The following is a 13,090-nucleotide window of genomic DNA, read 5'->3' on the forward strand; positions in this document are numbered from 1 at the left end:
GCCGGTCTTCTGTATTTCAAGTCTTCACCAATGTTCTGGCTCTAGTACTAGCTTTACTGGATGACCACCTTTTACTCCAGTTGGCATAGGTTCTGGTGGACAATGTGGCCCTGACTGCCCAGACTCTCCAACCTTCACAAATCTCTTCAGAACCAACTCAATTGTATTATCCCGTCTGGTCCTAGACACAGTAGTTTAAGCCCGAGCTTGTTTCCTCCCCAGGAGAAACTTTCAATAGAAATGACGACATATTAACATTGTGTTTGTTTGAAATAATTCAGTTTTTTTTTTTTTTTTAATTACACAGACTTCATACAAGTTAAGGAAAATATACTGCTATATGGCGACAGTTATATGTGTTAAATGACAGCAACAGTTCAAAAAGACTTCTTCATGTCTGTTGCCCAGAAGCAGGTCCTCTCCCTAGGAGAGACGATGCATGCTAATGACATATCAGGCAATTAGCATGCTTCCCAGGGCTTCATCATCTTCTGTGATATCGGGGCCCATTGGAGGAGGAGGGTATATCAGAGGTGGGCCTGGAGAAAATGGAGGCTAGCCAGGAAAGAATGGAGGTGCTTGACTAGAGTTCTCAACAGGCCGTCCAAAACCTGGCATGAAGGGAGGTGGGGCTGGTGGGAAATTGGTATTCTTTGCTGTAGCTGCAGTACGGTGATCTCTGCTTTCAGAGTCTCTGGATGACCTGTCACTGTCATCTGAGTGCTCCTCGCCATTCGCATCCTGTACTTTGATCTTTTTGATCACTATCTGCTTCTGAACTGTCACGGAAGCGCAAGTCTGTCAAATTTTGCTCCTCATTGTTGCCATGCATTAATAGAAGAGATAGTAAAGATTACCATATTCAGACCAAATGGCATTGCACGAGTCTTCAATTCTCCACTCTTTCAGGGGAAGTGCATTGTTCTTCCTGCCTTTTTATTCTTATTTTTTTCTTTTTGGATTGGGATTCTTCTCTGGTGATGGCGGTCCCATGTTACAGTCTCCGTTCTTCAGAGCTTTCTTAAATGAAGAGACTGCTTTGTCATAGGCTTTTATCAAAGCAGTATCATCCCAGATGTCAGACTCCTCATTCTGTCCGGCACCTCGCTGCCTTCTTCCAGACCTGCCATAGGCACGCCGCTCTAAACTCTACCTCTTCACTTGAGCCGCACAGGCACCCGTACCACCATTGTGTACTTCTAGTAAATATTTGCACATTGGATGATCGGAAGGGATTAACATTGCAACTGCAGCCCATGTACTCAACGAGGCACCGGAGATACTCTGACCACATAACCTGAATTAAAATTGTTTTATAGAAAACACTTCCCCTGTAACCTGTTCTCCTTCTGTACACCCTACTGTAACAAGTATTCACTTCAACTACTGATAACCAAAGTTTAGGTTGGGTATGATTTGTTCTTGATCTCCAATCACTGGAGCAATTTTGCCAGGCTCTAATTTATTTACTATAAGAAATGGACTTCAGGGAAGGATGGCAAATAGATGCTTTTAAAGTAGGTTTACCTGAACATGGTTTAAAAAATGTAACACATGATACCAAATCTGTACCCATGGTGCGCCTCCCACCAACCCATATACAGGTTAGCAGAGGGGGGAAACTTGTCCCCCATAGCATCTTGGCAGGTAGAGGGCCCAGTTGAACAGAGAGAACATGTGGGTCAGGGGTAATTCCATAAACATTACAAGGAACTTCTGCGATTCCTGTGGGTAACCACTATACCTAGAAAGATGAAATCTAAGGGCTACTTACGCTAGATAATGAAGGATCGATTTTAATATGAATAATTTACATCCGAAGTAACCCAAGTGAGATCACCCTGCCAGGTTTAAATTTTTTTTTTTTTTTTTTTTTAGCGTGCACCAAAACTGTTTTAGTATACCTACAATAACCTGGGAGTTATAGGATAAGTGGTTGTGAGCGAAAGTTTGCCAGCAGTTCCAGCAAGGATTTGGTGCCCACCATTATGGGGCTTCCTTCTAAGAGACCCTCTCTCCTGAACCTTAGACAAATGGTGGAAAACCTGGATGATGTGTACTATCAGATGTTCTGCCATCTTTCTACATTTTAGAAAGCTTGCAGTAAGGTCAACATCTAGGACACTATAAGGTTGAAGTCACGCTTAGCATTTCTTAAAGGGTGACAACGCACAGGAAATGCGAATCATGCTTGTGTTGCTCTTAATTGTTAATGGCACCCCAAATGCTGTTAGATGCATGGCAAATGTGCCATGCTTCATGTCTGAAAAGGTTAAGTTTCCTTTGTATGTATGGGCTGCTTGATGCACAAAAAACAGTGAGCAGTAGTGTCAGTCTCATAGCCGTCTTAAAGCTTCCCGCATATAATCTTGAGAATTCAAGACCGCTACACAACTCCTTTTTATCTGAATTTCTAATTCTCAATCCTTATTCTTTTAATGTTTTAATTGCAGAAAAGTCCTGCTGCGCTTTCCCCTTTGACTCCATGGGATCTGAATCTGGTTCTCTCAGTGCTTCTAAAAAAACAAATGAGCATTTCCCCTCTCTACTCATCTCTCCCCTCAAGGACAAGGTGGTGGTGAAGCCCAGGACCTCCTTCTTCCTAAGATCAATTTGGCCTTATCGTCCTAATTAGAACGCCATTCTTCTGCCCCTCTGTCTGGCTCCAGTGTCTGCCAGTGTAGTGTACACTATACACTGCAATACACAGCCCTCGAGTGAGTATCATAATGCTTGCGATGGCAAGTGCTCATCGGTCAGCACAGTCACATGACCATACTGACAAGTGAGCACATCTGAAGTGGCTTCTTCTGGTAAGATATTCAGAAGAAAGGTGTTTTTTATGCGTCAGTGTGGTCATGTTGTTGGGCTTTCCATTACAAGCGTTTTTATGGATACTCCAGAGCTGTGCATTAGTGTATGGACTACCACACCAGCAAGGTAGGCTCACGGTTGCTATGTACAGTGGGGTACAGATGGTTGGCCAGGATAGTTACAGGTGGTCAGTTCCTTTTTTTTTTTTTTTTTTTTTTTTTTTTTTTTTTTTTTTTTTTTTTTTTTCATGACAAGATAAAATTGCCCTTTTAATGTTTCAGCTCAAAAATCGTCTCAATACAATTTTTTTAAATATGTAAACTGTTCTGTTAAACAGATTTAGGTGGAATAAATATATATATATATATATATATATATATATATATATATATATATATATATATATATATATATATATATATATATTCTCTTATTTTTCAATCACTGCAAGGATTGCTGATATGTAAAATCAAAAATCATCTGGTTTCCTGATCCACAGAGCCCTAGATAAATTGTCTGTTCTTGGCTTGTAAATTTAGCTTTGCTACCTGGCATAGTTCCCCCTATGGCTTTATTCTCAGAAGTAATGCTAGGAGCTGGAGCAGGCATATTACTAATTCATGATAGTGTAGAGGTGTACATTTGATAATCGAATGGTCCACCATGGGAACCTTGGCTGTGCTAGATAGTTTTCTCACCTTTTATGCCACTTAAATTTTGTGTATACCGTCTGTTTGCACATGCCTTACCAATGACCGTTTTTGTGTGCTAAGGAGAAGAAATTTTAGTTGTATAGTAGCCTTTTATGTTTTGTTTAGGGTTTTTTTTTTCTCTCCCCCCTAAGGCTGAGATTATTTTTTTTTTTAACTTGAGGATATAGGTTTCATTTGTGTTTTCCATTTATTTTACTATTAGAAAATAAGACCTGATTCAAGCAGGCGACCAAGCAGGTCCAGTCACTCATCCGATGCTAACTCTGATGAATATGGTTCAGAGAGGGACAGTGGTAGCAGCGATTCTTCTGATGAAGAACAAGGAAACAATAGTGAGAATGAAGGAATGGAAGAAGAGGAGGATGAAGGGGAGGAAGCAGAAGAGGAAGAGGGTGAGGAAGAGGAGGAAGAGTATGAACAAGAACATGAAAGAGACCAACGAGAAGGAAATGATTATGATACCCGTAGTGAGGCCAGCGACTCGGAATCTGACTCTGCTTCATTCTCAGATGGGGACTCCATTCGTTCCGGTTCTGGCTCTGACATTTCAGGTAACTTGTGTATAGGTTTTCCATACCTTGCAGTATTTTAGTTGCTTTACATTTGTATAAATCACATAAATGGCTAAAGCCATGTTTTTGGTCTACTGTGGAGTTTTCAGCTTGAAAAAAAGTAGACTCTTGCTTGAGCATTCTCCTGTGCATAGATTCTTAATTTTTCTATTTTTTTTTTTCCCTTTTTTTTTTTAATAAATGAAAGAAGCCACCTAAAGAAGACCTGTGATATTGTACATAGATATACCAGGAGGCTGCTGGAGGGGGGTGACGTAATTATGATGAAAATTGAGGAAGGGGACGGGCCAAAACGGCAATATAAAACTAAAAAAAAAAAAACCTTGTGTGCAAGGATGGAGTATTACTATGATACAAATTAAAGCGGGGGTCCACCTATCTATCGTTTTTTTTTTTTTTTTTTTTTGAGTTCATTCACAAACTTTTCTTCTCAGCATTACATATTCACATATTGTGTGTAATATGTCCGCCTGTGTCAGATTTCGTCGGAAAGAATAACTTATAATATTCACTGCAGGCGGTTTCCATCTTCATTGTGGGCATTTGAAGCCCACAAGCATTTATTTCCTGGATGCGGTGAATGCTGTGCTCCCAGCATTCACTGCTCGTTCCCGCACATGCTCAGTGGCATCCTGGGAAGCCTGAGACTAGCTCCCAGGAGTCTGGGAGAGGCTAGAAACACGCCTACTCCCACGGGAGGAGAACCAGGAAGTGCAAAGAAGAATAGAAAAATAAAAGGTAATTACGGCGATTTAAATTTTTTTAAACGGCATGTCAGCATGTCTAGGCAAGGAAGAGAATACATAAAGATATTGTTCAAAATTTGGGTGGAACCCCGCTTTAAGTTTTTGTGAGTGAAGATATGGCTTACATTTAGAGAAGGTTAACTATTGGAGTTCTAAACCACTGTTTTGTCTTGTAGTATTTGTCCTTTGGTTTGGGGGTTTAGTAAAGTTTAAAAACCTAATAGCCTTTATAATGACCCCTCTGTCCCTTCTCAGTAAATGGGGAGGCCACACATGCTGTAATTACAGCTTATGTGTATTTGGAATTTTTTTTTTTTTCTTCAAATATTAGTTTTTTTTTTTTTTTTAAATAAGCACAAAGGGAGAAATCTCATCATTACAATAAAAGTATAGATCTCATTACACATGAAATACAGTGTGTTTGAGAACATTAAACATGTTACATTAATATCATCCACACATGTATGGGAAAATCAGAAAATCATGTATCTCAGTGTGCATGTGAAAATGTCGAACGACAGGGTCCTCCCCGAAACTTTTTGTCTCTTTGATGTGTTTTTGTTTCTCTGTAAATGTACGACCGAGATCAGCCTCCCATCTTTCCAAGTATGAGAGATGTGGTTGTTCAGAGGGCGAATTTAGTAGAGAATACATTTTAGAGAGGTTTTGAGATAACTGTTCAGATTCTGAACAGTAGTCCTCAAAAGTTGTCTGTGGGCAAGAAAAGGCATGTGAGTCTGGTATTGAAAGTAGAAAATGGTGCAATTGTGCAGCTTTCCAGAAGGGAAGGCGGTAGATGCTCGACATGTCGGTTAATTCCGCGAGTGATACCCAGTGACCCGATGTCACAAATCTGGAGGCCTGTTCCCATCCCAGCTCTCAGGTTTGGATAATCAGTGTTTGTAGGCCTGGCATGAAATTCGGGTGTCCTAAGATCGGGTATAGGGGTGAGGTCTTTGTCGTCAAAAGTGATTGTATGGCTACATGAGTGCTGTGTCTCAGGGTGGTCCCTATTAGTGGGTGAGATTTTAGCCTTGGAGGTAACGAATTGTAGCATCATAGCGCCCTTTTCAGAGGGATTAGTGTCTGGAATTGTTCTATTTGCGTCCATAATTTGTGTGTTACATTCCGTCTCCAGTCTGATACCCTGCACAGATGTGTGGCCTGATAGTATCGTCGAATGTCTGGTACCGTTAGGCCTCCGTTTTGTTTTGGGAGTGACATTTGAGTGCAATTTAATCTGTGCTTCTTTTGGGCCCAGATAAAGTGCGTAAAGAGGGCCTGTACTTGTTTGAGGAAAGAGGTAGGTATTTGTATAGGGAAGGCTTGGAAGAGATAGAGGAATTTGGGGAGGATACACATTTTTATCAAATTACATCTGCCAAACCAGGAATGTAGTCCTTTATGCCAAGTTTCCAGTAGGGATTGGGTCTTGGTCAGCAGTGGAGGAAAGTTGAGAGCATATGTTCCTAAATATTTAAGGGCCGAGGTTGTCCATTTTAAAGTGGAAGTTTGAATGGTCTGTATTGAGTGAGGGGGAATAGCGACACCCATAGCCTCCGATTTAGAAAAGTTTATTTTTAAATTTGAGATGTTTCCATTAATGTCAAATTCCTTCATAAGGTTGGGTAGTGAGATTGTGGGGTTCATCAGGGAGAAGAGTAAATCGTCTACATATGCAGAAACCTTACATGAAATTTTAGTTTTATCTAGATTGACTTCATTCACATACATGTCCCCAGTAGGCCATGGTTCCTGGTTCACACCACAAGGAATGTAGAATGCAGTCTCCATTGATATAACTTATCCCACCATTTGAAAAAAGAAAGCAAATGTAGAATATTCAGTACGCACTACAGGCAGGGCACGCTTCAATTAAGATGCAACCACCTCCTGACCCAGAGACGCTTCAGAAAGTGACTGGTAATCTTCCCAAGTGAGGTAAAAAAATCACTTTGGATGGTAGTCCCTAAGAAGGCATTCTACTGTTCTAGAGGTAGTTGTAAAATTTGGATTTCTCCTTCTTTTCTGATCAAATGGTTGAGGCCAATAGAGAGGAAATTCAAGAAAACCCTGACAGCATTCATATACCACCTTCATTTTATCCAAAACTAGAGGGAAAGTATTGCGTGGAGTTTTAATTTAATGTTTAACTAGAGTAAAAAGTGATTTTTCCTTTTTGACTTTTGACACTGATAGAAAAAAAAATGTTCCCTGATGGTGGTGATGCCTGTCCGGCTTGTCATGCTTGGGTAGTAGTTCCTCATGTGTCTATTACATGCAGTATGATTCAACAGTAAATCCCTCCCGTGTGCACAAACTGCTGTGATTGGAAATAAATCTGGCTATAGATTTGTTTATTCAAGCAGCAAGGTGGATGGAGGAATCCCCTCCTTTGGGACATTATGTTCTGACAGTGGGAATCTGCTGCAGCTGTTGGTTGACCTAGTTTCTCAACTTGTCCATATGACGGAAATCGGTCCACTTCTGTTGAACTTGTGATGGCCACGTACTGATCGAAATATATCTAGTCCCTGATAAAGTGGCTGAATTTTGATCCATCTATGGCCGCCTTAAGTCATTGTGCAGAAGGAAGGTTTAGTAAGGTTACTGCCCATTTTCTTTTATATTTGTGTATGTTTGTACATGGCATTAAGATGCGGTAGTCTTGCATCATTAGTAAAAATTAAATGCGTAAAGGTAATGTGATATATTATGCAGTATAGTGTATTAGGTCCCTTTTTATGATTAAAATATGGAAATAGGATTACGTACAACAGGTAGATTTTAAGAGTGTTCACTGAAAATAAGGAAGTTGATAGCATCAGTATTCCAAGAATAACATTTGCTATTTAGAGTCAAATATATTTTTATTAAGTTTGCAAGGTTATACAGAGCCATTTAACATTGGCAAAACATAGTATATAGCGATTAACACGGTTGAAAATAATTTGTCTGTACACAAACATATAAATACAGGGAGCGGAGTATATAAGAATGAATGTACACCAGTTCGGTTCAGATTCAATCCTATAAATAACATTTATACCATGCTATAATACAACGACTGTTCATTAATTTCAACGTCTGCTATTTGTATCATTGAAGGTATGGGGAGGAGAGAGTATTGGAAAGAAGAGAGAGAGAGAGGAGAAGAGGAGAGGAAGGAGGGTGGAGGACGGGTAAGGGTAGGGGGTTCAGGTCAAGCTGGCAGGCCCTGGGGCAACACAATGGGAGCTCTGGGTTGAATTTATTTAATCAGGTGGTTTTAGCAGATTTTTCAAAGCATTGGAGGTGGCGTAATCAATCCATATTAGCCACATGGTTTGAAATTTTATCATAAGTGTCATTATCTAAGGCAATCATCTCCTCCATTCGCATGATATCGTTGACAATGGAGACCCAAGAGGATAGTGGGGGGGTAGTGGTAGTTTTCCAGTAAAGTGGAATGAGTTGTCTAGCTGCTGAGAGGAAAAAACGAAGTAGGGATCGTTTCTGGGAGGGTATTGAACCCGGTAACATGGACAGCAGCGCCATTTCTGGTGTGGGCGTCGTGGGTTTATCGTAGAGGCTACTGTATACGGCAAAAACCTGTGACCAGAATGGTTGGATGGCGTTGCAATTCCACCATATGTGGAGATAATTTCCCTCCGGATCTCCACATCTCCAACAGGTCGTGGCAGTAGAGGGAAAAATATTAACATTTGCTATTTAATAGGTACATCTTGAGTCAGCTAAGAGAGATGTGGCTTAAAGTCATACTCCCCTAGATGGCTACAGCACCAGTCCCAGCTGCATTTGTTCCCTGCCACCTCTAAGACCAAGAGCTGAGTAATCAAAGACCACTGATTGCTCAGATGTTGCTCTTCAGCCAGCCCTCCAGCACTCACTGGAGCTCTGGGCTGTGGAGGGATCAGCTGGCTCAGGCTTTCAGCGGATCCCTTAGAGCCTGAACCAACTGCTAGTCCAGGCGGATCCTGACCATATGGCTGGGATTTTTTGAGAGTCTGGATTGACTTTGTGACATCAGCCAACAGGCTTTAGCCCATCTGCTGAAAACTAGTCACAGGAGTGCAAAATAAACTGCATCCATTGGAGGAGTACAGCCAAAATAGCTTTAACTATTTAAACTAGAATCTGCATCAGATGCCGGTAAAAAAGAAAGTTTTGGTATATCGTGCATAAGTATTCAGTTCTACAATATCAGGACTTTACATTTCTGGTCTGTTCTAAGCCAGTATATGTAAAACCATTTGTTCCCAACACATACCATTAAAATCACGTAAGTACCATGCTTGGTAACTGGAAAATTGCTTAGTGTATCACCAACATTTCTGCATTGCATTGTTAGAATTATTTCAGTGTAGTTGCTGTGTGCGCAACACCAACTCCATCTAAATGCCAATTATAAGGTTGTATTCAGTCTGCACAAGACAGGTCTCAATGGATTTCCAGCGCTCACAGGTGGCAGCAGTGTAAACCAACATTGAAGGAAAAATGCTGGAAGTTTAAAAAAAAAGGAAGAAAGTGGTTTACCTGCAGTCTTAGTGGTGGGTACATTCATTTCAGAAGATGTTGCCTTTGTAGATAAAGTACATTGTGCAAACAAAGCACATTGTGCATTTATATTTTATAATGGGTGAATTTGAGCGAGGCCAGGCGAGGATGTTTGTAGGAATCTGCATTACCACAGATACACTTCAATTGTTTTTAGAGAATTATCAAGGCGAAAATAATTGTGTTTTAATTGATATGGAATGTATGTACACATAAGTGATACTCTGAGCGTCAGGGAGTCTGCTGCAGAGGAATGCTTTTGGGCAGGGCTTGACAAATTTGCTTTGAATCTAGGAGCCAGTTAAAGTTAGGAGCCAGTTTTTTTGAGTGGTATGGATTGTCAGCTCCTGGGGTAAGGCCAGTTATTTCCCCCCCCCTAACCCACAACGGATCACCCAGTCAATAACTCCAATGTAACGCTGTTACATCAGGGTTATGGGCTGGCCAGAAAGAGTAAGGCTTGCAACAGATGGCGCTGGTTGGCTCTGGCAGGTGGCGCTGGTTTGGAACTGACAGATGGTGCTGGCACATGGCACTGGTTGGCAGTGGCACTGGCAGGTGGCACTGACTGGCACTGGCAGGTTTCACACTGAGCCGAGTGTAACTGTGTGTGAAACTGACAAGTAACAGAGGAGAGAGGAGCTGTCAGAATTGAGCTTAATGTCGGGGGTGGGTGGGACCCAGCAGCTATCAAACACCAGCCACCCACCCAGCAGCTATCAAACACCAGCCAATGATTGGGTTGCTTAAGAAAAGGGGCGGGGCCACATACACATAGCAGCCGGTCCAGATTCCATTCCATTGGCTGGTGTTTGATAGCTGCTGGGTCCCGCCCACCCCCGACATCAAGCTCAAATCTGACAGATCTTCTCTCCTCTGTTACGTGTCAGTTTCACACACTCAGCGGCTCTGGCAAGCATCAAGCGCTGCACTGAGTGTGGAGAAGGGAGGAGGAACGGCGGTCAATGTTAAATATTATAGCACTGCATGTCTGGGGCATCGGGAGTTGCAGTGAGTGGGCTGGTGGCAGCCTAGGCACCAGGGTGCGGTTTCTGGTCGCCATGGTGACCTGGTGCCTGGGGTTTGTCGAGCCCTGGGTTTGGGTATGTTCTTACTCCAGGCCAGTTCTTCAGCACAGGCCCCCTGCCTTCATCTATGTCATATCTCTCTCCTGAGGGAATGTCTCAATGCGGTCTGTGCTGGCCCAGCATCTCTGCCCTCACCTTCCTACATAATATTTTCATATAGCTGCCAGAGGAAGACTCGAAGGGCAATAGTGTCCCTTAAGTGACAACTTTGATTATGCTGGGTTTGCTGACATATCCAAACTGACAGCATTCTCATGGCTTTTATAAGTACATGACATGCATAATATAGGTTAAATGTACATTTCGGTTCACACGGTATCTCCATCTCCATTATGACAGGTTATGCTACCACCTTGAGGTGATTGGACACTCCCTGTTAAACTGGATACAGACTATACAATTTCCTTTAGATGTACCAAAACCATATGAGGTCAAACCTAAATGCTTTGTATGCAGTCAGGCAGGCCCTTACACTACATAGTTGAAGGTAAATCTAAAGGCAATCAAACAACATAAGTTGTATAGTGTGTATCCAGCTTTAGGCAAGTCTTCAGTTTTTTGCTATTGTCTATTTTGTTTCCAGGGTATCCCTGTTTATAGAATACTTGGATGACTTCTCAAGGAGCAATCCACTTCTTCACTTTGGGAGAGTGATGTGTTTCTCATGGTAAGCACTTTGAATGAGTTTTGAATTTACAGAAGTCTGCATTACAGTAGAACTATAGGCAACTTTTTCCATTTTGAATAGAGTAAGGGAGAGTTATAACCATTGTTAGGTTTTTTTCTGCATCTGTGTCCCTTTTATGGAGATTTCCTTTCACTTCCTGTCCCATAGCCAAATAGGAAGTGAGGAAATCTCTGCAAATTAAGGGAATTCCTTGGACACCCAGGTCACCAGAACTAGTGTCCGTATTGGAAGATTTCCCATCTTGCTTTTCTGGGGACAACCCAAGATTTGGGATTTTCTTTTACTTTCACATGATAATGGTAAACAGGACAAATGGGGTGAATCTCCTTAACGGGGGCACAGATTCCAATAAAGGCTGACAAGTGTTCTAATCCCTCTGGGCTCTATCCAAAAAGTTTTGCCTTTAGTTATACTTTAATCCCAGCCCTGAGGTTAGATTGTATGGGTCTTACTCTGGATACCACCCAGGGGAGAGTGATCCAAAGTTCTTGCTCTGAAAACTCAGGTGAACCTGCTTAATACTGTCAAATCCCTTTGCGGCAGTGCCCTTTGCCCAGTTTCCAACTTGCTCCAACAGAATGTCTTACCGATATGGGACAAGAGGACACAGTTGTTGGATTTCCTAATACAAGACTGTTTATGGACTGGTGAATCTCCTTATGGATGCTGGAGATAGGAAATGTGTTTGTCTTGGAGGGTTCTGATGACAGATGCCAGTCTGCTAAGCTGGGGTGGTTTCTGGATAGTGTCTCGATCCAGGGGATTTGGTTAGTGCAGAAGAGGTCATTGCTCATCAACATTCTGGAATTGAGAGAGATTCATCTTTCTCTGCTACATTTGTCATTGGGCCTCCTTGTAAGTGTGTAATTGGACATCGCCACGGCAGTGGCATACATAAATTAATGCGGCACTAGAAGTTGGGTGGCCCAGGAGAAAATAGACTTCATCCTGTCTTGGGAGTAACTCTATATTACTGCAATGTCCGCCATCCACATTTCCAGGCTTAGAAAATGGGCAACTGTCCCCAGGGGTGTAGGTTGTTCTCCTAGAAGTGTTTGAAGAGCTCTGCGAATTGGGTACCCCGAATGTGGATCTTGTGTCTTCCAGGTTGAATGCGAAGCTAAACATGTTTGTCTCCAGGACCAAGGATCCTTGAGCGTTCATGTTGGATGCTGTAGTGAAACCTGTTCTCTCTAATCTATGCCTTTCCACTGTAACTGCTTCTCTTCATCTGCTTCACAGCTTTCAAGTGGAAAGCATTTTGATATTTTTATTTATTTTTTATTACATCTTTATTGATGGCTATACACGGTAGATAGGATTGTACAAGAACATGGTCAACCATAGCCAAAATACTTACTCTTAAAAAGCCATGCCTAGCGTATCAATGTTATTTCTGGTAATTCTGATCAGCCAGCCTGGCCCCAGAGAATTTGGTACACCGTTGTGAACATGTTGGCAGGGACCTCTTTCAAGGTTATAGCTTTCATCCTCCTTTATAGTTGCTGGCTTTAACAAGGTTTGGAAGGAGACTTCAAGGTTTTCCACAGGTCTTTGAAAATCCTATTTTGCTTGGTGTGAGGCTAGGTGATTTTGTCCACGCAACTAGGTTGCTTCTTGACTTTTCTCCAGCCAACCAATATAATATAATATGGATGGGATGGGCACAATTTTTTTTTTAGTGTCAAACTCAGGACTTTGGGATAAACAGATCTTTAGTAAAAAGCAGCACACATTAACACTTGTTAGGGACACATTTAACTCCTTGATCGGCCTAGATGTTAACCCCTTCCCAGCCAGTGTCAATATGTCAGTTCCCAGTTGGATTGCCTGCTGCGCTATCACAGTCCCTTTATACGTTGCTGATAACTGCCATTAGTAGTTAAAAAAAAAAAAAAAATTCCAGTATATA

At 41.7% G+C, this 13,090-nt stretch overlaps 1 protein-coding gene and 1 pseudogene across 3 annotated transcripts in view; one reads left to right on the forward strand and one right to left on the reverse strand.

Moving 5' to 3' along the window:
- The window catches only part of LOC141108771 (YTH domain-containing protein 1-like), a 64,018-nt gene that overhangs the window by 20,857 nt on the left and 30,071 nt on the right, over positions 1 to 13,090 (forward strand). For all 3 annotated transcript variants that reach the window (XM_073600691.1, XM_073600699.1, XM_073600709.1), the window contains exon 4: positions 3,730 to 4,078. In XM_073600691.1, coding sequence (XP_073456792.1) covers positions 3,730 to 4,078 — 349 coding nt within the window. The remainder of the gene's footprint in view (positions 1 to 3,729; positions 4,079 to 13,090) is intronic.
- LOC141124092 (survival motor neuron protein 1 pseudogene) lies at positions 424 to 1,130 on the reverse strand (annotated as a pseudogene).

The sequence above is a fragment of the Aquarana catesbeiana genome, linkage group LG01, assembly GCF_042186555.1.
Source record: "Aquarana catesbeiana isolate 2022-GZ linkage group LG01, ASM4218655v1, whole genome shotgun sequence".
NCBI classification, from domain to species: domain Eukaryota; kingdom Metazoa; phylum Chordata; class Amphibia; order Anura; family Ranidae; genus Aquarana; species Aquarana catesbeiana.